The sequence below is a fragment of the Procambarus clarkii genome, chromosome 82 (assembly GCF_040958095.1).
Source record: "Procambarus clarkii isolate CNS0578487 chromosome 82, FALCON_Pclarkii_2.0, whole genome shotgun sequence".
NCBI lineage: Eukaryota > Metazoa > Arthropoda > Malacostraca > Decapoda > Cambaridae > Procambarus > Procambarus clarkii.
In genome coordinates, this window is record NC_091231.1 from 1,627,818 (window position 1) to 1,655,317 (window position 27,500).

General features: G+C 44.7%; 1 protein-coding gene across 1 annotated transcript in view; it reads left to right on the forward strand.

The window, feature by feature from the left end:
* Positions 1 to 27,500, forward strand: part of LOC123764252 (protein ST7 homolog) — a 135,780-nt gene that overhangs the window by 11,025 nt on the left and 97,255 nt on the right. The window contains exons 2-5 of the mRNA XM_045751790.2: positions 16,750 to 16,832; positions 23,218 to 23,383; positions 23,753 to 23,923; positions 24,590 to 24,823. Coding sequence (XP_045607746.2) covers positions 16,750 to 16,832; positions 23,218 to 23,383; positions 23,753 to 23,923; positions 24,590 to 24,823 — 654 coding nt within the window. The remainder of the gene's footprint in view (positions 1 to 16,749; positions 16,833 to 23,217; positions 23,384 to 23,752; positions 23,924 to 24,589; positions 24,824 to 27,500) is intronic.

Here is a 27,500-nt window from a genome sequence, read left to right on the forward strand (position 1 = left end):
TCCTGGCTCCCTCCCCTCACTGGGAGGTCGGGGCCTAGTGGGGCTGAAGGCGTAGCTGAAACTGGCGGTTTGGGCCCCAGTTTCCGCTAAGCCTGTGGTGGGTGGGTGGGGGTCTGTCCCTGAAATGTTCCTGTTATGTCACATGGATTTAGGTCAAATAGTTTGTGCCGCTTTTTCGTAAAATTATATCGAGTCCGTTTTCAGAGAATATGTTCATTAGGCGTTTGTTATAAAACTTATATAAAACAAATATATATTCTATACCCGTTTAAGAGTAAAGTCAGAAGATAGTCCATGTTCAGAGAATAGTTGCACGAGGAGTTTGTTAATTAGTTCCCGTTGTCAGATGTTCGTGGACCCGGCTCTATACGTTCATAAGTGTAGTTTCGCTATTAACAGTTCAATTTCCCCTAAAATTTAAAATAGTCACATTTCCGACGTATTAAGAAAAGAAAATAGTTACCGATTTCCAGCTCTTGTTCCCCACCTTTGTTCACGCCTATATCTTTGATACTAATAGACCTTCCAGCGGGGACGGGTCTGACGACTTCCCATCCTTTGGTAACACTCATTGTGGTCTAGCGCTTAAAGTACTGCATATGCTAAGGTGCATGCTAAGGTATGTCGGTTTTACACACACACACAACACAAGGAAGTGTTGTCTAAAAGGTGTAGAGAAGTTCAAGAAAATATTCCTGCAGAGGGATATGACAAGGGAAGAGAGAATACGGACAGCAGACGCGAGGAAGGAGCGCAGGAAGAGAGAAGGAAATCAGAGTACCACAACCCAGAACCCTACAATCCCAGAGGGAAGTGGAGAACCCTCCTCAAACAGTGCAACAGCCACAGGGATTGGGGCACCACCCCCAAATTCTACCCAACAGACACCCAACCTGCCCCATCCCCTGTCAGCCCCCCACTAAGTACCCACCTAGGGCACCCTCCCCCCACCCACCCCCCTCCCCCCACTCACCCCCCTTCTCCCCCTCACCCCCCTCCCCAGGACCTCCCTTCTCCCCCATCCCCCATGCCCTCCCTTCTCCCACATGCCTTCCCGTCTCTCCCACCCCCATGCCCTCCCTTCTCCCCCTCCCCCCTAAGCCCCCCACTCTCCCCCACCCCACCTAAGTCTTCCCCTCTCCCCCACTCCCCTAAACCCTCCCCTCTTCCTCACCCACCTCAGCCCTCCCTTTTCCCCCACGCCCCCCAAGCCCTCCACCCTTTTCTCTCCCCCCAAGCCCCCCCATCTCCCCTATCCCCCACAGCCTCTCCTCCCCCCATGCTTCCCCAACCCTCCCTCTCTTACCCACCCCCTGTACCCTCCCCCTCTTATCCACCCCCTGTACCCTCCCCCTCTTATCCACCCCCTGTACCCTCCCCCTCTTATCCACCCCCTGTACCCTCCCCCTCTCCCCCACCACCCCAAGCCCTCCCTCCTCCACCAATCCCCCCGTGCCAGGTCCCCCCAGCTCCCACTCACCCCAGATCCCAAAGGTCCCCCCCAGAAAAGAAGCAGAAGAGAGTCAGTTTCAGGGTGATGTACTCGAACATAGATGGGATCACAAGCAAGACAAGTGAACTAAGGGAAAGAGCACAAGAAGTTAACCCAGATGTAATCGGACTCACTGAAACAAAACTCTCTGGAATCATAACGAATGCCGTGTTTCCCCAGGAGTATACAGTAATAAGGAAAGAGAGGGAAGGTAGAGGAGGAGGCGGAGTGGCCCTACTCATGAGAAGGGAATGGAGTTTTAAGGAGATGGCCATCCCGGGCTGTGAGGAGTTCAGAGACTACATAGCAGGCACCATAACAATGGGAGGACCAAGAATAGTAGTAGCAGTAATATACAACCCTCCACCAAATGACAGGAGACCCAGTCAAGAGTATGAAAACAACAACAAGGCAGTTAACACTATAATTGAGAGGGCAGCCTCTGCTGCCTGTAGAAATAGATCCCACCTGCTCATCATGGGCGACTTCAATCACGGAAAGATTGACTGGGAGAACAAGGAACCGCATGGAGGCGAGGATACGTGGAGAGCCAAACTATTGGAGGTGGTGACAAGCAACTTTTTAACGCAGCATGTCGGAGAACCCACAAGGATGAGAGGCAATGACGAACCAGCGAGACTCGACCTAGTCTTCACTCTGAACGACTCCGACATAAGAGAAATCGGTTTTGAGGACCCAGTAGGAATGAGCGACCACAGTGTACTGGTGTTTGAGTACTTGATTGAAGAAGGGTTATTGAACTCGAGGAGGGATACCGAAACCAAAAGGTTAGCATACCGAAAGGGAAACTATGAGGGGATAAGAAAATTCCTAACAGATATAGCATGGGAAACAGAGCTCAGGGGAAAGACGGCCCAAGATATGATGGATTACATCACGCAGAAGTGCAAGGACGCAGCAAACAAGTTTGTCCCAGTCCAAAAGGAAAACAGAGAAATGAAGATGAGAAACCCATGGTTTAATCAAAGATGTAGGCTAGCTAAGCAGCAAAGTAAAAGGGCATGGAGAAACTATAGGAATAACAGGACACTGGAGAGCAGAGAAAGATACCAGAATGCCAGGAATGAATATGTCAGGATGAGAAGAGAGGCAGAAAGACAATACGAAAATGACATCGCAAGCAAGGCAAAGACTCAGCCTAAATTGTTGCATAGCCACATTAGGAGAAAAACAACAGTAAAGGAACAGGTTATGAGATTAAGGATAGGGGCGGAAGGATTCACTACAAATGACAAGGAAGTGTGTGAGGAATTGAATAAGAAATTCCAGGAGGTCTTCACCTTAGAACAAGGAGAAATTCCAGAGGTAAGTGAGGGAATAGCTAACCAGGAACCACTGGAAGAGTTTGAGATTACCAGTGGGGAAGTAAGGAAGTGTTTACTAGAGTTGGACGTGACGAAGGCTATAGGCCCAGATGGAATCTCCCCTTGGGTTCTAAAGGAAGGAGCAAGAGAACTGAGCCTACCACTCTCCATAGTGTATAACAAATCACTGGCAACAGGGGAACTGCCAGATACTTGGAAAGCAGCTAACGTAGTCCCGATATACAAGAAAGGGGATAGACAGGAGGCACTGAACTACAGGCCAGTGTCCCTAACCTGCATACCATGCAAGCTGATGGAGAAGATTGTGCGAAAAAAACTAGTGGAGCATCTGGAGCGAAGGAACTTTGTAACACAGCATCAACATGGGTTCAGGGATGGCAGGTCCTGCCTCACAGGGTTACTTGAATTCTACGACCAGGCAACAAAAATAAGGCAAGAAAGAGAAGGGTGGGCAGACTGCATATTTTTGGATTGTCAGAAAGCCTTTGATACAGTGCCACACAAGAGGCTAGTGCGAAAGTTGGAGATGCAGGCTGGAGTGAGAGGGAAGGTACTCCGGTGGATAGAGGAATACCTAAGCAACAGGAGACAACGAGTCTGTGTGAGGGGTGAGGTCTCAGATTGGCGAGACGTCACAAGTGGAGTCCCGCAGGGGTCAGTCCTTGGACCTATACTGTTTCTGGTATATGTAAATGATCTCCCAGAGGGTATAGATTCGTTCCTCTCAATGTTTGCCGACGATGCAAAAATTATGAGGAGGATTGAAACAGAGGATGATAGTAGGAGGCTACAAGATGACCTGGATAGACTGAGTGAATGGTCCAACAAATGGCTGTTGAAGTTCAACCCGAGTAAATGCAAAGTAATGAAACTAGGCAGTGGAAACAGGAGGCCAGGCACAGGATACAGAATAGGTGATGAAGTACTTAATGAAACAGACAGAGAGAAAGATCTAGGAGTTGATATCACACCAAACCTGTCTCCTGAAGCCCACATAAAGAGAATAACGTCTGCGGCATATGCGAGGCTGGCTAACATCAGAACGGCGTTCAGGAACCTGTGTAAGGAATCATTCAGAATCTTGTACACCACATATGTAAGACCAATCCTGGAGTATGCGGCCCCAGCATGGAGCCCGTACCTTGTCAAGCACAAGACGAAGCTGGAAAAAGTCCAAAGGTATGCTACTAGACTAGTCCCAGAACTAAGAGGCATGAGTTATGAGGAAAGGCTGCGGGAAATGCACCTCACGACACTGGAAGACAGAAGAGTAAGGGGGGACATGATCACAACCTACAAAATCCTCAGGGGAATCGACCGGGTAAACAAGGACGAACTTTTCAACACTGGTGGGACGCGAACAAGGGGACACAGGTGGAAGCTGAGTACCCAAATGAGCCACAGAGACGTTAGAAAGAACTTTTTCAGTGTCAGAGTAGTTAGCAAATGGAATGCATTAGGAAGTGATGTGGTGGAGGCTGACTCCATTCACAGTTTCAAATGTAGATATGATAGAGCCCAATAGGCTCAGGAATCTGTACACCAGTTGATTGACGGTTGAGAGGCGGGACCAAAGAGCCAGAGCTCAACCCCCGCAAGCACAATTAGGTGAGTACAATTAGGTGAGTACACACACACACACACATACACACACACACACTCACTCACTCACTCACTCACTCACTCACTCTCTCACTCTCTCTCTCTCTCTCTCTCTCTCTCTCTCTCTCTCTCTCTCTCTCTCTCTCTCTCTCTCTCTCTCTCTCTCTCTCTCTCTCTCTCTCTCTCTCTCTCTCTCTCTCTCTCTCTCTCTCTCTCTCTCTCTCTCTCTCTCTCTCTCTCTCTCTCTCTCTCTCTCTCTCTCTCTCTCTCTCTCTCTCTCTCTCTCTCTCTCTCTCTCTCTCTCTCTCTCTCTCTCTCTCTCTCTCTCTCTCTCTCTCTCTCTCTCTCTCTCTCTCTCTCTCTCTCTCTCTCTCTCTCTCTCTCTCTCTCTCTCTCTCTCTCTCTCTCTCTCTCTCTCTCTCTCTCTCTCTCTCTCTCTCTCTCTCTCTCTCTCTCTCTCTCTCTCTCTCTCTCTCTCTCTCTCTCTCTCTCTCTCTCTCTCTCTCTCTCTCTCTCTCTCTCTCTCTCTCTCTCTCTCTCTCTCTCTCTCTCTCTCTCTCTCTCTCTCTCTCTCTCTCTTCTCTCTCTCTCTCTCTCTCTCTCTCTCTCTCTCTCTCTCTCTCTCTCTCTCTCTCTCTCTCTCTCTCTCTCTCTCTCTCTCTCTCTCTCTCTCTCTCTCTCTCTCTCTCTCTCTCTCTCTCTCTCTCTCTCTCTCTCTCTCTCTCTCTCTCTCTCTCTCTCTCTCTCTCTCTCTCTCTCTCTCTCTCTCTCTCTCTCTGCGGGAGAACAGAGACCCGCATGGAGGACCAGAAACATGGAGAGCTAAGCTGCTGGACGTGGCAACAAGAAACTTTCTAAGCCAGCACATCAAGGATCCAACAAGAATGAGAGGAGAAGATGAAACAGCAATGCTGGATCTGATATTTACCCTAAATGAGTGGGATATAAGGGAAGTCAAGATGGAAGTACCCTTAGGAATGAGTGATCACAGTGTATTGAACTTTGAGTACCTGGTAGAGCTAGGAATTATCTCCCCCGAAAAAGAACTAGGAAACAAAAGGCTGGCATACCGAAAGGGAAATTATGAGGAGATGAGAAGCTTCCTAAGGGAAATACCTTGGGACACAGACCTAAGTCTGTACAAGATATGATGGACTATGTCACCCAAAAGTGTCAGGAGGCAGTAAGCAGATACATCCCGGCCCAAAAGGAAAAATCCGAGAAGCAAAAGAAGAATCCATGGTATAATAGGGCATGTATGGAAGCAAAGAAACTGAACAAAAGGGCGTGGAGGAACTTCCGGAATAACAGAACACCAGAAAGCAGAGAGAGATACCAGAGAACCAGGAATGAGTATGTCAGGGTGAGAAGAGAAGCAGAGAAAAGTTATGAAAATGATATAGCAAACAAAGCCAAGACCGAACCAAAGCTACTCCACAGTCACATCAGAAGGAAAACAACAGTGAAAGAACAGGTAGTGAAACTTAGAACAGGCGAGGACAGGTATACAGAGAATGACAAAGAGGTGTGTGAAGAACTCAACAAGAGGTTCCAGGAGGTCTTCACAACAGAACAAGGTGAGGTCACTGTGCTAGGAGAAAGGGAAGTAAACCAGGCGGCCTTGGAAGACTTCGAAATTACGAGAGAGGAGGTCAAGAGACACCCGCTGGATCTGGATGTTAGAAAGGCTGTTGGTCCAGACGGGATCTCGCCATGGGTACTGAAAGAGTGTGCAGAGGCACTTTGCTTGCCACTCTCCATAGTGTATAGTAGGTCACTGGAGACGGGAGACCTACCAGAAATATGGAAGACGGCAAATGTGGTCCCAATATACAAAAAGGGCGACAGGCAAGAGGCACTGAACTACAGGCCAGTGTCCTTGACTTGTATACCATGCAAGGTGATGGAGAAGATCGTGAGAAAAAACCTGGTAGCACATCTGGAGAGAAGGGACTTCGTGACAAATCGCCAACATGGGTTCAGGGAGGGTAAATCTTGCCTGACTGGCTTAATAGAATTCTACGACCAGGTGACACAGATTATGCAAGAAAGAGAGGGCTGGGCGGACTGCATTTTCTTGGATTGTCGGAAAGCCTTTGACACAGTACCGCATAAGAAGCTGGTACATAAGCTGGAGAGACAGGCAGGTGTAGCTGGTAAGGTGCTCCAGTGGATAAGGGAGTACCTAAGCAATAGGAAGCAGTTACGGTGCAACCCGTTCTCGCAAATTTAATAAGTCAATATTGACTTATTAAATATGTGCATAGGTGACATACTTAACATAATAGTTTCCCTTGAAAAGCTTCATAGAAAACACCGACCTTACCTAACCTTCTTAGTATGTTAAGATAAGCATCTTATTGCTTCGTAATTACAATTATTACCTAACCTATACCTATAATAGGTTAAGTAACAATTGTAATTACGAAGCAATAAGATGCTTATTTTAACATACTAAGTAGGTTAGGTACGGTCGGTGTTTTCTATGAAGCTTTTCAAGGGAAACTATTATGTTTAGTATGTCTCCTATGCACGCAACTAATAAGTCAATATTGGCTTATTAAATTTGCGAGAACGGGTTGTACGGTGAGGGGTGAGACCTCCGATTGGCGTGAAGTCACCAGTGGAGTCCTACAGGGCTCTGTACTCGGTCCTATCCTGTTTCTGATATATGTAAATGATCTCCCGGAGGGTATAGATTCATTTCTCTCAATGTTTGCGGACGATGCCAAAATTATGAGAAGGATTAAGACAGAAGAGGACTGTTTGAGGCTTCAAGAAGACCTAGACAAACTGAAGGAATGGTCGAACAAATGGTTGTTAGAGTTTAACCCAACCAAATGTAATGTAATGAAGATAGGTGTAGGGAGCAGGAGGCCAAATACAAGGTATCATCTGGGAGAGGAAATTCTTCAGGAGTCAGAGAAAGAAAAAGACTTGGGAGTTGATATCACGCCAGACCTGTCTCCTGCAGCCCATATCAAGAGGATAACATCAGCGGCATGTGCCAGGCTGGCCAACATACGAACGGCATTCAGAAACTTGTGTAAAGAATCATTCAGAACTTTGTATACCACATATGTCAGGCCAATCCTGGCGTATGCAGCCCCAGCATGGAGTCCATATCTAGTCAAGGATAAGACTAAACTGGAAAAGGTTCAAAGGTTTGCCACCAGACTAGTACCCGAGCTGAGAGGTATGAGCTATGAGGAGAGACTACGGGAATTAAACCTCACTTCGCTGGAAGACAGAAGAGTTAGGGGGGACATGATCACCACATTCAAGATTCTCAAGGGAATTGATAGGGTAGATAAAGACAGGCTATTTAACACAAGGGGAACACGCCTTAGGGGACACAGGTGGAAACTGAGCGCCCAAATGAGCCACAGAGATATTAGAAAGAACTTTTTTAGTGTCAGAGTGGTTGACAAATGGAATGCATTAGGAGGTAATGTGGTGGAGGCTGACTCCATCCACAGTTTCAAGTGTAGATATGATAGAGCCCAATAGGCTCAGGAATCTGTATACCTGTTGATTGACGGTTGAGAGGCGGGACCAAATAGCCAGAGCTCAACCCCCGCAAACACAACTAGGTGAGTACACACACACACACACACACACAAGATGACCTAGACTGAGTGAATGGTCCAACAAATGGCTGTTGAAGTTCAACCCGAGTAAATGCAAAGTAATGAAACTAGGCAGTGGAAATAGGAGGCCAGACACAGGATACAGAATAGGAGATGAAGTACTTAATGAAACGAACAGAGAGAAAGATCTAGGAGTTGATATCACACCAAACCTGTCTCCTGAAGCCCACATAAAAAGAATAACGTCTGCGGCATATGCGAGGCTGGCTAACATCAGAACAGCGTTCAGGAACCTGTGTAAGGAATCATTCAGAATCTTGTACACCACATATGTAAGACCAATCCTGGAGTATGCGGCCCCAGCATGGAGCCCGTACCTTGTCAAGTACAAGACGAAGCTGGAAAAAGTCCAAAGGTATGCCACTAGACTAGTCCCAGAACTAAGAGGCATGAGTTACGAGGAAAGGCTGCGGGAAATGCACCTTACGACACTGGAAGAAAGAAGAGTAAGGGGAGACATGATCACAACCTACAAAATCCTCAGGGGAATCGACCGGGTAAACAAGGATGAACTATTCAACACTGGTGGGACGCGAACAAGGGGTGACAGGTGGAAACTGAGTACCCACATGAGCCACAGAGACGTTAGAAGGAACTTTTTCAGTGTCAGAGTAGTTAACGGATGGAATGCATTAGGCAGTGATGTGGTGGAGGCTGACTCCATACACAGTTTTAAATGTAGATATGATAGAGCCCAGTAGGCTCAGGAATCTGTACACCAGTTGATTGACAGTTGAGAGGCGGGACCAAAGAGCCAAAGCTCAACCCCCACAAGCGCAAATAGGTGAGCACACACACACACACACACACACACACACACACACACACACACACACACACACACACACACACACACACACACACATCTATTTCATTGAAAACGACTAAGTTTTAGATTTATGATTCTGGCAGGAATCTTGTCGATATTCCTTACGTTTTTCTTCACTGAAGCAGGAAGAATATAAATTAACTCCAAAGTTCATTTTTACTTATTATTTGGGTCTGACGCCTTGTGATGCGTTTCATAAGGTCTCGCATCACATTCTCAAAGTCAAATTCTACTGTTGTTGTTTTAGATTTAGCTACTGTAGGGGCCAGTCGGCCGAGCGGACAGCACACTGGATTTGTGATCCTGGGTTCGATCCCGGGCGCCAGCAAAAAACAATGGGCAGAGTTTCTTTCACCCTATGCCCCTGTTACCTAGCAGTAAAATAGGTACCTGGGTGTTAGTCAGCTGTCACGGGCTGCTTCCTGGGGGTGGAGGCCTGGTCGAGGACCGGGCCTCGGGGGACACTAAAGCCCCGAAATCATCTCAAGATAACTCAGAACGAAATGTCCATGTAGCGCGGGCTATGGTGAGCCCGTAAATTCTAGTGTGTTAGCACCTGGTTATATCCTCTAATGGTAAGGTGGTAGGTGACATGGAAGAATGACATTGTATGGGGTATTAAATTAATGGGGGTATTAATGGGGTAGTAAATTAAGAGTGTGACATGTTGCACTTTGTTCTTCTGCTTGCTTCCGTTCCTGTTGCAGTCATTCGGTCCAGCTCCTGCATTGGCCCGGGGTCTTGAAGTGGGTAGAGTGTAACTGTGTACTAGCTGGTCTAGATTTCTTGATATGCAGCACTTCACTCATGTCAAATCTTCTATTGTCATTATGACAATTACCCCGAACCCTCCATGTCCGCATTAAAATGCTCATTCAACTCCCACATACCCTCTCTGTCCTGCCTTCCCCCTTATCCTGTACCTTCCCTGTCATCCCTTCCCCTTCTCCCCATTCCCTCCCTGTCCCCCCCCCCTTTCCCACTCATCCCATATCCTCCCTGTCCCCCCCGCCCCCTCCATTCCCTTGACACCCCGCCCCTCATCCCAGAATCCTGAGACCCTGTTAACCAACTCACAAATCTCCACACCTATGGAATGACTTCCTCCATCAGCAGAAAGACCACCAAGAAGAGGAAACAATAATAGACAGGAGAAAGTGAGCTTCAAGACAATTCACACAAGCATAGATGGGATTACAAAAAATTAATTATCAAATGAACTTGAAGAATAACCACAAGAAGAAAACCCAGACATAATAGCACTCACAGAAACAAAGCTAACGAAAACCATAACAAGTGCAGGGTTTCCGCAGGAATACTATGTAGTTAGAAAAGAGAATGAAGAGGTGGAGTATCTCTGCTGATAAGAAAAGGCTGGAGTTTTGAAGAGATGGGTATCCAGGGCTGTGAAGGTTTCAGTGACTACATAACAGGTACCATAGCAATTGGAGAACAAAAACTTAAAGTAGTAACATATATAACCACTAAATGACAAAAGACCCAGACATGAATATGATAGAAACAACATGGCTACCAATAATATAATATAGAGAGTGCAGCTTCTGTCGCTAGCAGGAACGGATCCAGTCTGTTAATCGTGAGAGACTTCACCCATGGGAAGATAGATTGGGAGAACAGAGAACCACGTGGAGGACCAGTCACATGGAGAGCTAAGCTACTGGACGTGGCAACAAGAAACTTTCAAAGCCAACACCTCCAGGGACTGATAAGAATGAGAGAAGACGAACCAGCAATGCTTGATTAGATATTCACCCTGAATGAGTCGGATATAAGGGAAGTTAGGTTGGAAGTAATCTATATCCTACGTAATCTACTGCTACGAAGTAATTACTCCTAGCTCTACCTTGTAGAGCTGGGTCTACAAGGTAGACCCAGAATCTTGGTCTGGACGGAATCTCACCATGGGTACTGAAAGATTGTGCAGAAGTAGTTTGCTTGCCACTCTCCATGGTGTATAGTAGGTAACTGGAGACCGAAGACTTAACAGAAATATGGAAGACGGTCAATGTAATCCCAATATACATAAAGTGTGACAGGCAAGAGGCACCGAGCTACAGGCCAAAGTTAGAAAAGATTCAGAGGTATGCCACCAAACTAGTCCCAGAACTGAGAGGTATGAGCTACGAGGAAAGGCAAAGGGAGCTAAACCTCACGTCCCTGGAAGACAGAAGAGTAAGGGGGAGACATAACCACCTACAAAATTCTCGGGGAATTGACAGGGTGGACAAAAACAAATTATTTAGCACGGGTGAAATACGAACAAGGGGGGGGGGGCGGGGACAGGTGGAAACTTAGTACCCAAATTACCCACAGGGACATTAGAAAGAATTTTGTCAGTGTCAGAGTAGTTAACAAGTGGAATGCATTAAGCAGTGATGTGGTGGAGGCTGACTACATTCATAGTTTCAAATGTAGCTTTCATGGAGCCCAATAGGCTCCAGAATCTGTACACCAGTTGATTGACAGGTGAGAGGCGGAGCCAAAGAACCAAAGCTCAATCAATCCCCGCAAGCACAACTAGGTGAGTACACGTAGTATAGCGTAGCTCTCATCCTGTAACCACACTTAGGTAATTAGGTAATTACACACACCAGAAAGCAGTCCGTAGCAGCTGCCCACCTCCCAGGTACCTATTTAATGCTAGGTTATCAGGCGAATTAAAGTGCCCATTTGTTTCTGCCTCGGCCGGGAATCGAACCCGGGCCATTAGGACTCGGAAGGGGGGGGGGGGGGGGGGCGAACTGTGTGCACTGAGGGGGTGAGGTAGTGTGAAGGGGGGGGGGGCGAACTGTGTGCACTGAGGGGGTGAGGTAGTGTGAAGGGGGGGGGGGGTGTGAGGGATTACCCAGAGTAGTGATGAGGCCCACCACCAGTGTCTACTGATAACACCTCTCCCATCACCACTTATTTACTTCACAGTATTTCTACGTACTTCCAGATTCATCCAGAAAACATGTACATTTCTTATGACATTTTATTGAGTTTGTTAATTGTCAAAATGTTTTGAAGGTTAAGGCAAATGTGGTCAGATTCAATTTCTTTCTTTATTATGCGCCAGAAGGAACGAATTTGGCAACCCACTTAACCTATCGAAGCAATGCCCATTAGTACGAAGACTTCCAAAATGTTGCGCTTCACTTTCACTAAACTCCGGCAGTAAGCAGGTTACATACAAAATTGTGAAGCATTAGCAGGGCGGGATAAATTTTTAACATTTTAAAATTTTGCCCCGAGGGGTGAGTTTATTGGTCAGCGCCACTCATCCTGTGAGTGGACACACCGCCATAGTGACAGTATTGGGCAGCTCCACTCATCCTGTGAGTGGACACACCGCCATAGTAGCAGTATTGGTCAGCGTCACTCATCCTGTGAGTGGACACACCGCCATAGTGGCAGTATTGGTCAGCGTCACTCATCCTGTGAGTGGACACACCGCCATAGTGGCAGTATTGGTCAGCGTCACTCATCCTGTGAGTGGACACACCGCCATAGTGGCAGTATTGGTCAGCGTCACTCATCCTGTGAGTGGACACACCGCCATAGCAGCATGTACAACACTCCCCAATAGGAAGAAAACCCGCTGGGTTGGATAAAGATGAGGTTGTGAGGCATATGGTGCCCGCGCAATGAGGCAGGCTGCATGTTGATGTCCACCTGTATGTGTTTGGTGTCAACACCACATGTCCCTAAACAAGTGTATGAGGTGTGATTGTTATGGCTAACTGATGACTTAATATGTGGCGTTGGTGAATAGTTGGAGTGTGGTTGTGGTGGGGCGAGTGGGAGAGGTGGTAGTGGAGCAGTGTGGCACAAGGTAGGGGGCGGGGAGGGTTGCGCGTGCACCACTCTTCCCCCCCCCCCCAACATATCAAGTACAGCTTGCTGCCCTACACACTTGTTGCTTCAGCACCCTGCCACCTTGTGACGGGATGGTAGGCCAGCTGCGGCCACACCTACCCTCCTCAACCATCTGGCCTCCACCTCTCTACACCAATCTTGCCTCACCTTCTCAACCGCGTTCACACAACCAACTCCGCCAACTCCGTCTTGGGTTGTGTGCTAGTGGCTGGTGTTGGTGGTTAGTGTTAGTGCCTGGTGTTGGTGGTTAGTGCTGGTGTTGGTTAGTGCTGGTGTTGGTGGTTAGTGCTGGTGTTGGTGGTTAGTGCTGGTGTTGGTGGTTAGTGCTGGTGTTGGTGGTTAGTGCTGGTGTTGGTGGTTAGTGCTGGTGTTGGTGGTTAGTGCTGGTGTTGATGGTTAGTGCTGGTGTTGGTGGTTAGTGCTGGTGTTGGTGGTTAGTGGCTGGTGTTGGTGGTTAGTGTTAGTGGCTGGTGTTGGTGGTTAGTGCTGGTGTTGGTTAGTGCTGGTGTTGGTGGTTAGTGCTGGTGTTGGTGGTTAGTGCTGGTGTTGGTGGTTAGTGCTGGTGTTGGTGGTTAGTGCTGGTGTAGGTGGTTAGTGGCTGGTGTTGGTAGTTAGTGTTAGTGGCTGGTGTTGGTGGTTAGTGCTGGTGTTGGTGGTTAGTGTTAGTGCCTGGTGTTGGTGGTTAGTGCTGGTGTTGGTGGTTAGTGCTGGTGTTGGTGGTTAGTGCTGGTGTTGGTGGTTAGTGCTGGTGTTGGTGGTTAGTGTTAGTGCTGGTGTTGGTGGTTAGTGCTGGTGTTGGTGGTTAGTGCTGGTGTTGGTGGTTAGTGCTGGTGTTGGTTAGTGCTGGTGTTGGTGGTTAGTGCTGGTGTTGGTGGTTAGTGCTGGTGTTGGTGGTTAGTGCTGGTGTTGGTGGTTAGTGCTGGTGTTGGTGGTTAGTGCTGGTGTAGGTGGTTAGTGGCTGGTGTTGGTGGTTAGTGTTAGTGGCTGGTGTTGGTGGTTAGTGCTGGTGTTGGTGGTTAGTGCTGGTGTTGGTGGTTAGTGTTAGTGCCTGGTGTTGGTGGTTAGTGCTGGTGTTGGTGGTTAGTGCTGGTGTTGGTGGTTAGTGCTGGTGTTGGTGGTTAGTGTTAGTGCTGGTGTTGGTGGTTAGTGTTAGTGCCTGGTGTTGGTGGTTAGTGCTGGTGTTGGTGGTTAGTGCTGGTGTTGGTGGTTAGTGTTAGTGCCTGGTGTTGGTGGTTAGTGGTGGTGTTGGTGGTTAGTGTTAGTGCCTGGTGTTGGTGGTTAGTGCTGGTGTTGGTGGTTAGTGCTGGTGTTGGTTAGTGCTGGTGTTGGTGGTTAGTGTTAGTGCCTGGTGTTGGTGGTTAGTGCTGGTGTTGGTGGTTAGTGCTGGTGTTGGTTAGTGCTGGTGTTGGTGGTTAGTGTTAGTGGCTGGTGTTGGTGGTTAGTGCTGGTGGCTGGTGTTGGTGGTTAGTGCTGGTGCCTGGTGTTGGTGGTTAGTGCTGGTGGTTAGTGTTAGTGCCTGGTGTTGGTGGTTAGTGTTAGTGGCTGGTGTTGGTGGTTAGTGCTGGTGGCTGGTGTTGGTGGTTAGTGCTGGTGGCTGGTGTTGGTGGTTAGTGCTGGTGTTGGTGGTTAGTGGTGGTGTTGGTGGTTAGTGTTAGTGGCTGGTGTTGGTGGTTAGTGGCTGGTGTTGGTGGTTAGTGCTGGTGTTGGTAGTTAGTGTTAGTGCCTGGTGTTGGTGGTTAGTGCTGGTGCCTGGTGTTGGTGGTTAGTGCTGGTGTTGGTGGTTAGTGTTAGTGCCTGGTGTTGGTGGTTAGTGTTAGTGCCTGGTGTTGGTGGTTAGTGGTGGTGCCTGGTGTTGGTGGTTAGTGTTAGTGCCTGGTGTTGGTGGTTAGTGGCTGGTGTTGGTGGTTAGTGTTAGTGGCTGGTGTTGGTGGTTAGTGCTGGTGTTGGTGGTTAGTGCTAGTGGCTAGTGTTGGTGGTTAGTGTTAGTGGTGGTGTTGGTGGTTAGTGCTGGTGGCTGGTGTTGGTGGTTAGTGTTAGTGGCTGGTGTTGGTGGTTAGTACTGGTGTTGGTGGTTAGTGCTAATGGCACTAGCACTAGTGATAAATGAGTATCTCCATCATACTCATTTATCACCATCATATATCACCAGTCACATTAATGTTCACCATGAATGGAGAATGTGCAGAGAGAGAGAACACTGAATACTGTACCTGATTATTGTGACTGCTTAAAAATCCTTGAATTGTATTCCCCTTAAATGCATGCAGAAGAAATACTGTAGATAAAAATCCACATGGTGTGAATATTGGTAGGACTGGTTAAAACTGTGCACACACACATTCTTTTGAGAGTAGGATCATTGGCTGGTATTGGTGGTGTATGTACTAAAGTGTACTAAATAGCAGTGTTGTAATGTAAATTCTATTACTGTACTGTAATTACCTAAGAGATAATTATGAACATAAGAGGGCCCCAGACTTCAAGACTCTACCATTTAAACATGATAGGAATTTCAAACAGATGTATGTACAGCATTTTTAAGTGGCAATAAATATTAAAGGTGAATTTTTGATCGTCTTAGCCCCTTAAATGGCTTGGCTAATTGAACATCCTATATCGTAGTGCCAGGGTATTGTTATCTACAATGTAGATAAAAATAATCTGCACAAGATAATGCATATTTTATGGTCAGTGAATCTTATTTTTGTTCAGGCTTTCATACTCCCAGCTTATTTGATGGCAGAAAATTTATGGATTGTATCTCCTGTATGTGTCTTGTAAAATGACAATTGAACAAAAAGAGTTACAGTATATTACCCAGAACAAGCATTTTAGCCATGGGGATGCATCCAGCCCGTATTATGCGCCAAAGAAGTATGCCCCCTCCAGTCCTGCGACGGTACAAAGTTGGACATGAGGGAGAGGAAGAAGAGGCAGAAAGTGGGTGGACAGTTCGCATGTGGTGTGAGGACGGAGGCATGGTTGGTTGGAGGGACTCAAAAAACGGAGGGTGGTGGTGGTGGGGCAAGAAGGGAGGGACCAGCGAGAATGTGCCACATGCCTCTCAGATGGTTACAGTGATGATCTACGTGGTTCTGTGCCTGCTGCTGGGGCTCCTTGGGGTTTTCCTGTCATGCTTCACCCTCGTCTCAGGTACACACTACACTGCCCACACAAACACCATCTGTCTTCACATGTCTTACCTATCAGCTTACCTTCCATTTATTCTAGTTCATTTTTAAACTTTATTGAACTATAGATTGCAATGTTAAAGTAGCAAATACAATCTAAAGAACAAACTCCCAAAATACACACATACCCAGTCAACACATTCATTCACACCCAGCCCCCACATCCATATGTATCTAACCCCACTCACCCACTCCACACATTGATCCATATACAACCCCCACACACCCAATCAGTCTAACCCCCACCTGCTCATCCTTACTTTTGTGTTTTTCCTTTCCTCAGCCTTTCAGATTTTGTATTTTCTTCCCTAAGCTCACCTGTTCAGATCAGATCTGTAGCAGTATAGTACTGGAACAGTAATAGTTGAGTGGTCTCAGTAGGTGACCTTAGTGTGGACTCTTTAAAGGTATTTTGATATTAGTTTTCCATGTACTGTACTATTCGTTCCCTCCTCTCTCTGCATTTCAGTGTATTTGTTTTCATGTATAATTGAAGGCTGTTTTTAAGGGCAGCGCAGATTTGTCTTAAATTATTTAATAATTTATTAGGTAAGAACTAGAGAATGTATGATAATTTAATACTGTATTTTGGCAAATTTTGAAATTAATTGAATTTACTTAAAAATTTAAATATAGTAAGCTTAAAATGCATACAATGCTGTTACACAGAACAGTGTTATTTCCACTTAACATTAATTTTTTTATGACAATCAGTGGAGGACACCGTTCATAACCTGCGTCCTTTTTTTTTCTTTCCCAGCCACTGTGTTCCTGTCGACTCTCACCCCCAAATTCTATGTTGCACTCACAGGAACCTCCTCGCTCATATCCGGACTTATTTTGGTGAGTATTTGCTCTTTGTCAACATGACTAATTGCAGGTTATTTGGTAGTGTGTTTAAAAGTTTGATATATGCTGTGTTTCTGGGAGGGCTCCGCAGTGCTCTCTGTTACCAGCCACCCGCTGAGCTCCACACTTACCAAGTCATGCCTGGACCTTGTGAACCATCAAAAGTCTTTTGGGGAACGGAGGCCAAAACCTCGTTCCCCCTCACAGAGGTGCAGGGAGCAGGGGATTCTTGATATCCCAGAAAAAAAATAAGTCACCAGAAAGGTTGAGGGAAACACTAGTGGTGTGAACTGCTGCTGCATGCACCACTCATGGTTGCTGTGTTAGTACTGAGGCACCAGGGAGGAGTGTCCGCAAATAATTTTTTCTTGATAGTGTCTATTTACTGGAGGCCTAAGGAAGTTGTATGAAACTCATGTGTTGCATAAAATCTTTAAACTTCCCAAGATGTGATGTACAGTTGAGGAGTTATTTGTTTGCATTACTGTTGTTTCTCATTCTTATCTAGGATATAGACAAAAATACTAGTCACAGCTTCGTGTCATCCTTTGCAGACGATACAAAAATCAGCACGAAAATTTCCTCTGTAGAAGACCCTGAAAAACTGCTAGCAGATATGTATTAATAAAGTCTTTGATTGGACAACCGAGAATAACATGATGTTTAACGGTGACAAGTTCCAGGTACTGTACAGTGGCACCTTGATTAACGAGTTTAATCAGTTCTGGCACCGAGCTCGATATGTGGAAAACTCGTCTTAAGAAACAAATTTCCCCATTTAAAATAAAGGAAATAAATTTAATCCGTTCCACTCCCAAAAACATCCATACTTGTATGACATTTTATAGTGTAAATATAATACTGCACATGTAATTATAAATGTTTTGTTGTACTGTTTTCACGTTTACCTTATGAGGAGTCGTTGCTGGCTTGAGGGAGACGATGGGGAGGTGGGAAGGAGGAGAGGAGTTATGGTATGGAAGGAGAATCCACCTCCGAGTCAGGCGGGCTCTCTCTTCTTGGGAATTTCACCCCACTGCGACCAGGTTGTGGTTCACTATCACTGGCTCTTCTTTTCTCTACTTTTGCAAAGAACGTATCTATTGACAATTGCTTTTGTCTTTGTTTTGGGATGTCCCTAAAAGGAGACAGCAAATTGTCATTAAATATGTTCACACACCGGGTTGTCACTGCTTTATCAGGGTGATGCTTTCCCAAGAATGCAGTCACCTTTTCAAACATTTCCAACACTTCCCTGATCTCACTGGAAGAGGCAGCATCCTCCCTTACCTCCTCATCCCCTTACTAATGGTGCAAATTGTTGATGAGGACCTGCCAATACTCCCTTGTGAGACCAGTCACACAGACACCACGCTCATGCTTTGCTATAATTTCCTTCTTTAAATCCACAATAATTGTGTCTTCCTCTTGACAACACTATCTTTAGCAAGCAGCTTCTTTGGCGACATCATGCGCTACAAATTGTAGTCACAAAACCACAAAAACCAAAGAAAAGTGCAAATAAATGAAGAGGGATGCTTGTCATGCGCGATACAATAACACTGGCATTGGAGGCGTCCGAGAATTTGCGAGAACCCGCGAGACGCGAGGAAGCACCATGTAGTTTTGCTTGTTAATAGAGGTAAAGATCGTCAATAGAGATAAATTTGCTGCGAGTGGCTCGCTCGTTACTCGAAATGCTCGTAGATAGAGCTGCTCGTTAATCGAGGTGCCACTGTACTTAGGTAAGATGGAAATGAGGAACTTGATGGAAACGAGGATGCTGAGTCATCACCGAGCGAAAGTGTTAATAATTATCACTTTCGCTCGGCGACGACTCAGCATTGAGTCCTCCGTAAAACGGGGGCAAGTCCGGCGAGGACTCGGCATTGAGTCCTCCGAGCGGCAACAGTAGCGGCGTTTTCGGGAAGATTTTGTTGCGGTTTTGGATATTATATACATATACACCTGTAGGGAATTTCATTGCAAATACATTGATACCAAAATGAAAGATCTAGGACCAGAATTGAGGTAACAAAGTTGAAAACAGAATACCCATTTTATTGCTCTTTATTAGCACTCACGGGGGTAACGCTGTCACTTTCTCTGTTTGCTGTGGGTAACGCCAGGCATTTGGACTTTATATTTGCATATACTCCTGTAGAGAATTCTATTGCGAACTCAATGATACCAAAATGAAAGACCTAGGACGGGAATTGAGATGTCCAAAGTGAAGAGAGAGCTTTTGCCCGCTCCCGGGTAAGAAAAACTCACTTTCTCACCGGGCTTTTGGGATTTATATTCATTTAGTCCTGTAGAGAATTCTATTGCGAACACATTGATACCAAATTGAAAAACCTAGGACGAGAATTGAGATCACAAAGTTGAAAAAAGTATACACTTTTCAGAATTACCGCGCCCTCTAATGAGAGGCGCTTGGGGTGGCGCAGCGCTCTCTTTCTGGTTACCGCGGCCTGTTTTCATCACATCGGCGGGTGGAGATTGCTGCTGTTTTTGACATTATATGCATATACTTCTATTGGGAATTCTATTGCGAACACATTCATACCAAAATGAAAGACCTAGCACGAGAATTGAGTTGACAAAACTGAAAAGTGTTAACATTTTATCCCTCTTGTGCACTCCCAGGTAACTTTCTCTCACTTCCTCTGTTAGTTGCGGATGGTAAGCCGGGCTTTTAGAGTATATATGCATTTAGTCTTGTAGAGAATTCTATTGCTAACACATTGATACCAAATTGAAAATCTTAAGACGAGAATTGAGCTGACAAAGTTGAAAAAGTATACACTTTTCAGAATTTACCACGCTCTCCCTCACGCTCCCGTGAAACGCCCAAGCCCACCTGGGGTAGTGGGGAGGTCGTGCGCCTGGTGAGCGAAAGTGTTAAACAAAACAAAGGGTACAAGACACAATCAGACTTACTCATAGAAGGAAATCAATATGTAAAAGATCTGGGAATTATGATGTCTTGATGTCCTGATATTTAGTGAACATCATCGAGCAAATATAGCTGCAGCCAGGAAAATTATGGGATGGATTATGAGAACGTTCAAATTCAGAGGTCCCACAGCAATGCTAATGCTATTTAAATCACTGGTGTGTTTTGCCATGAGTATTGCTCAGTACTAAGTACCCTTCCCCTTTCAGAGCGGGAGAGATTTCTGAATGAGAGGGAATACAGAAAACATATACGACATACATAGAAACGATAAAACATCTAAATTATTGGGACCATCTCAAAGCTCTCAAAATGTACTGTTTAGAAAGGAGATGAGAAAGGTATCATACAATATATACATGGAAGATACTTGAAGGCCAGGTCCCCAATTTGCACAGTAGAATAACAACATACTGGAGCAAAAGACAAAAGGAAATACAGAATAGAACCAATGAAGAGTAGAGGTGCCATAGGCACAATCAGAGAACACTGTCTGAACATCAGAGGTCCACAGCTGTTCAACACCCTCGCAGCAAGCATTAGAAATATTACTGGAACTTAGGTGGATGTATTCAAGAGGCACTTAGATAAGTTCTTGCAAGAAGTGCCAGACCAAGAAGTGTCATGGGGAGCAGAAGAACTCCCAGAACCCCATCAAGCAGGTACCAACCAGGCTGTAGTGGATATGTGGAGCCTGCAGGCCACTCCAAGCAACAGCCTGTTGGACCAAGTTATCACAAGACAAGCCTGACCTCGGGCTGGTCTTGGGGAGTAAAAGAACTCGCAGAACCCTCTCCAGGTATGCTCCAGGTTAACCCTTGCACTGCTCATTACATCTTGCACTGCTTGTTACAGGCGGACGTCTTTTCTGGCCTCGAATTTCAAGGCAGTGTTGACCAAACCACACACTAAAGGTGAGAGGATGACGACGTTTCGGCCCGTCCTGGACCATTCTCAAGTTGATTGACAATCGACTTGAGAATGGTCCAGCACGGATTGACAATGGTCTGTCGTCCTTTCACTTTCTAGTGTGTGGTTTGGTCAACATATTTCAGCCACGTTATTGTGACTCCTCGTCTTTCCAAGGCAGTGTTTTGCCTTCATTGTAACCTCTGCGATGTTGTGTGTGTGTGTTGGCCAGGTAGGTGTCCTCATCAGTACTGGGGCTGCATGTGCTTAGGGGCATCATTCCCTAGGCACCATGCGAGCACTGTCCTTGCGTGTTAGGGTTCCCTTCCCTGGTGTGTTCGGTAAACCATTTCTGTAGGGGTTTTTGCTGCTCGGCATTTACCCCGCCCTAGGGGCCAACTGGGGTTTTGTGGCCCTTGTATGGCCTTGGGTAGGGAGTGGTATCATGCTGGTTGGGGCGTGAAGGTGTTGTGCAGTCTGCCTACTTACGTGGCAACCGGTTCCTGTTTCCTCTGGGGACGTTACACTTTTGCAAGGGTTTTTCTTTTGTTTTTGTCTTGCCTGGTGGGGGTCTGCCTGGTGTGGCTATAGTTCTACTTATAATATTTTGGTGGGCCTCTGCTAGGCCTCCATAATTGCACACATCTCAGGGGTTTCAGTGTTTTGATCTCTCCCTTGTTAGTTTTGGGCCTTAAACTGGTTAGCAACGCCTTGCCCGGCTTCTCGTAGCAGTCAGCCTGCGGGCCCTGGAAACCCCTGTTGGGGCTCGGTGGACCTACGGATGCGTCTTCAGAGTTCCAGCCCACCTTGTGTGGGTTCGAAGGTTGCTGTGTGCACTTGTCTCAAGGTGATAGTCGCCTCTTTTTGCCTCCTTCATGCTGCCTGTTAGGTCAATGACACCTTTGACCCGGAGTCTTGCGAGTCGTGTTCTCTGCTTGTTCTCCAGTACTATTCTGATGAATTACTGTTAGGTTACAGGCAGCATCTGCATTGCATGCTAGGTTTAGGTTGCAGCAATGCACTAGGTTGGTTTCCAACCCGGATGCCCTGCGGCTACCCTGCTTTGGTTATAGGGATCCGGACCCGTGGGGACACTAAGGCTCGAAATCAACACAAGGTAACCACAAGGTTAGGGTGCGATTATTGTCTATTGATGATTCCTTGGGTACGCAGTTAAATGTTACAAATATGTATATAATAGGGCTATGTGAATATAATGGAGTTTACCTTCATTCATGACAAAAACCCTATTATCATTTCATGGTATGAATGTTGTTATTGCCACGAATATTGTTTGGGGGAATGCGGTCATTGTCATATGATGATTTTAAGTAATTATTGTCTGGGTTTTACATGTTTGATGTAAATATGGATATACAGTAATAGCTATCTGTGGATGTAAATAAAGAAAAAAGTGATAAAACAATTAATGAAACATCTGGGGATAAAACAGGAAGAGTCAGCAAAGTTGATCAACAGGCGTTGACAAGTGCCAGATGCAGTCTTGCAGAGTGCCTCCACGCAGTGAAACTATAAATATTTTGTATATTTATTGCTCTTCAACCAAAGCTTTGTGTTGCTTTGGGGCTTCTGTAGCGACCGGCTGTCTTTGTTGGGTTGCGCTCTGTGGAACTGCCGCCTCCTGGGTTCTTCCCTGTTTTCCTTGTCTGTGGGTAGTTAGCTTCAAGGAGCCGACAGGGCTCCCAACAGAAAATCAGCGTTGAATGTAATGAAACACCAGTTTCTGGGTGAGCCCCGCAGACCCTCTGACACCCTCCCTCTGGTCAGCAGTTTTCATCATTCAAAGAACTAGATGGTGGCAGCCTGACTTACCTAGGTCGGCTTCCCCTTTTCCTGCAGGGAGTGGGGGGGGGGGGGAGAAACTAATGAGCTGGGGTTAGTTAAACAAAGTTTTGCTTATTTGTCTTGGATGAAGTTTTGCTTGTTTCAACCAGACAGTGGTCTGTTTTGATTCACCTATCTTTCTGGGCCCTTTCCCTGTCGATGGCAAGATGACATACTTTAAATGTAAAGTGTTCATGGCTGTTGCTCCCTTCGCTTCTCTGAGGGGGGCCAGGTTCTGGCTCATGGTCCCCGGTACGCTTACAAAAGACTCTGCGACTGATGACACTCAAGTAATATGGCACTTGATCAGTAAGATATCTTCAGAAAGCCTCTGGGGTTCATCCAGAAACTGGCATTTCATTACATTTATCACAGTTTTTTTGTCTAACAGTATCGATAACATTGTTAAGTGTCCATAGACCAGTTACTTTATAAATTGACCAAAACTTTTATAATTGGTTTGCAAGTTACATAGTAATATTAATTTGAAGTTGAGGCAGATCATTTATTTCAAGTGGAAATTATTTTCCACTTGAAATCATGAAATTATTTATTTTGCGAAATATATATTTTATTGTTGCTCTGTAGATTTAAAATATTATATAAAGGCTCAAATTTTGAGTACAATCGGTTCTGTCATTTACAGACGCTGCATTCTCCTTTCAGATATTTGAATGGTGGTACTTCAGAAAATATGGCACATCCTTCATTGAGCAAGTTTCCCTTAATCATCTCAGTCCGTGGATTGGTGGTGGGGAGAGCACCACGCCAGAGAGTACTGCCGCCAACTCCAATAACAACAACAATAATAATAACCAGCAGAGCGTACCAGGTACACTACTGTACTTTGATTGTATTATTTAATGTGGCAGTAGAGTCAGTTTGGAGGAAACATTACTTGTGTTAACTGGCAACATTGCAACACAGTATATTGATGTTTAGATTTAGATGTTTGTGCACAAAATATTCATTAATGCTGGTATTGTTTTTATAATGCTTTTGTAATGCTGGTATTTTGTTTTGTAATTTTAGTGTGTTAATTTAAGTCTTGTTTGAATTGCAATAAATTTGATTAAATTTTGAGTGAGAAGATTGAAAAAGTAGCCACCAAGAAGTATACATTTCTACCTCTCAAAGAGTTGAGTGTCTAAAATGTTGTTTACAGGTATAGCATTTTCTGAATTAAGGCATTATTTTTCAGAGTGTAAAGTCTGGCGTAATCCTCTTAATTTATTTCGTGGGTCAGAGTACCAACGTTTAACGTGGTCGACGAAAAAAGAACCATTGACTTATTATGACATGAACTTGTCTGCACAGGACCACCAGACTTTTTTCACCTGTGAAGCAGATGCTGGCAAGCCTGAATATGAGAGTGAGTTGAAATTTTCCATTATTTTAAGTAAAAGGAAAAATTTATAAAAATAAATAAGTATATACAGTACAGTATATTGAACTGAGGGATAAATAAGGAAATTGATGGGTGTTCATGAATTATTGTACCATATAGATATGGTACAATCTATACCTTGATAGATCTATTGATAGGTTAATAGATCTGTTAATCTCTACCTAGCTAGGTAGGTAGGTAGGAATAGATTAATAGAGGTTTTATCATCGACATCATGTTTATTAAGAATGGTAATGTCTTCTCACAGACTTAATAACATAGGATAAAAACCCACACTTGTGTATTTGTGAAACTTATGTAAAGAAATTACACCAAGTCTTTTCCACTCTCCCGAGTGCTTTGTCAAGGTCTGAGTATGTGGTTAGGATGAGACTTGCACCTCAACGTCTAATGAATGAGACACACTCATTCTCTCTCTAATGAATAACACTTCTCTCATTCATTAGACTTTGAGATGCAAGCCTTGTCCTAACCACATACTATCTATTCCTATCTATTCCTACCTATCTAGGCTGTTTTCTGCATATGTGATATTCTGCAAGTAGCCTTTGTATGTGGGAGCAATTTATTCTTAGTATTAACCCATCATATTTTGTGCATTTTCTTAATTTCCTTTGAACTTTTTAACAGTTATGCAAACTGCGTGGCGGGAAAGAAACCCGGAGGTACGCATTAAATCTGCACGTTCTGCCTTAGATCTGAATCCAGAGTGTGCCTCTGCATATATCTTGCTAGCGGAGGAAGAATGCACCTCAATAATTGAAGTGGAGAAGAAACTGAAAGTAGCATTGAAACATGCAGAGACAAATTACAGAAAGTCTCAAGTCACACAACACCAAAGCAGCACCATGGAAGCTCTACATAGTGAGTTCTTTAGTTTTGGTCTGTGTATGAATATAAAGATGTAAAGGTATGAAGCTACTGACGTTTTTAAGATCCGTTGTCTGATTACTAGATTTAACATATGAAGGTACTTTACATATTTTACTTTTCTTAGTAACAATGAGTTTTATTTTTTCCTAGCAATGTAGTACAAGTATTTATTGTATTTAGTGTATATTATTTGCTGCTCCTGCAGAATACAATGGCGAAACATGGTAGGCCCTCCTCTCTCTGTCCCTTCTTTATCATTCCTTCATCTCCCTTTCCTCTTCCATCTCTTCTCCTTTCCTTCCCTACATGCCCCGGTTCACCCACGGATATGGCGATGGCAATTTATTACTGGTTCAAATTACTGTATCCAGTCACATGTTTTCTCATGGCTCTTGGCTGAGGCATATAGGCCAGATACCCAGCTTTCCTGAGAAGATCCCATCTCTTGGAGTTTAAGACTTCCTCATTGGCTGAAAGTGCCAGGGCCTATGCCTTGTTTAAATTAATTGAATATAGTCCTAAGACTATATTACTATGTTAGGACCTAATATAAGCCTACCCTTCCTTTTATCTTTGATTTCTTTCTCTTGTTTTCTCTTATGATCCCTTTTTTTTCCTATTATTACATCCTTTATTACACCTTCCGTACCTTTTGTCTTGCTCTTATCTTCCTCCAAGATTCCTATCTCCACACCTCTTTCTCTCTCTCTCTCTCTCTTGCCTACTTAATGCCCTTTCCTCCCTCGTCTCATCACAATTGACTTGATAATGGTCCAGGATGGATCGAAACGTCGTCGTCTCTTTAATTTCTAGTGAGTGGTCTGGTCAACATTGTTCAGCCACGTTTTTGTGACTCATCACCTGCATTATTAGTGACATATTTAGAATAGTGTGCATGTTGCTATTTTGTGCAACAGACTGCGCTGTTTTCAAAAACGTATGTTTTTACCTGTCACAGGTGTGATATCTATATAGTAGGCAAATATAAAGGCGCGCCTATTCGAATGCAACGTTGTGTCAAAATTTCAAAGCAATCAGTGAAGAACTTTCGGAGATTACAGCGTGTATTGCTCTTACGTTGAACAGATGGCGGTAATTTTCAAACAAAGCATGTTTTTTTCCTGTCACAGGCGAGGCATGTAAATGGAAGATATGTGAAAAGACATGCCTACTCGAATGCAACGTTGTGTCAAAATTTCAAAGCAATCGGTAAAGAGGTTTCGAAGATTTCCCTCACATGTAAAACACATGTAAAACACAGTTTTTCAGAAAAAAACATGCTTTTTTTTTGTCACAGACGTGACATCAATATCGTATGTATATATAAACCCGCTCAGATGCGAATGGTACATTGTGTGAAAATTTCAAAGCAATCGGTGAAGAACTTTCAGAGATTAGCGATTTTGAACAATATTTATACCCAGCTTGTGGGTATACAATATTTTTTGTTGTTTCATTGTCTGTGGAGATATAGAGATTGTATGGTTTACCGACTCTAGAACACGCAAAATATAATTGTCCATGGGAGAAACAATCCGTGTCTAGATATAAACTGCATAATTCTATAGATTGGCCCTGAGCTTTGTTGATGGTGATTGCAAATGCCAATCAAATTGGAAATTACAATCTCTTAAACTGAAATGGCATATCTGTTGGAATCATAGTAATGTGAGGAATGAGGACATCTTCACCTTGAAAGGTCCTGTCAAGATTGTTGCTTCTACGACATCGCTGATTAATTTTTTTACTGTGAGCCGCGTGGCATTGCAAAGTTTTGGCGGGATGATATTTCGCAACATGATAATTGGCACGCCGATTTCCAATTGTCGTATGTGTGATGGTATCCTTGGCAGATCGAGTGAATTAAAAATTCTGTTTGATAATTAACCTCTTCACCTGCTTCCTCAACAGTGTCGACGGACTTGTATGTGCCTGACTCGCTTTGAATGTTAGACTGAATAATATTGTTAAGTTCGTGTGCTGGATGCTTTGGAAATGTTGCACGTAAGAGTTTCAATGAATTGCATGTTCAGTGGCAATTTCAAAGCCGAGGTAGCAGTTCTTCCACCTGGTAGCAATGTTGCAGCTATTCCGGATGATGCAAGAGCTAAGACTATGCCATTTTGGTATCGAAATGCTGCCAGAATCACTCTAATTAGGAAGGATTTACCAGTTCTTCCTGGCGCATCTAAGAAGATTTGTCCAAGCCCGTTATTGACAGTTTGAACTACTGTATTTGATTGTAAATGCCTCTTCGCTCAAGCGTTAGACTAGGAATATTTGATTGCACATACGACATCAGATAACCTGTGTTGTAACTTTGTTCACGACGCAATTCTACATCAAACGAAGCAGCAGCAGATAGATTCGGTGATGGCATTTCCAATTGATTGAGGACTTTGTTCAAGATTTCTAAGAACAAATCTTCAGTCATTATCAACACTTCGTTGTATATTTCTGTTGTGAAATCCATGTTCATATTTGAGTTTTCTTTGCGTATTTGATGGACAATATCTTCATTATGTGTGATTTATATTTCTCCCATAACTCTGTTGGAGATGAAGGAGAGCAGGTGGTCAATATGATTGTAAACAATGCACGAGTTTCATTTGGATGTGACGTGTTAGACGCGTCATTAATGCATACATCCCAGTGTCGGTCGTTCTCC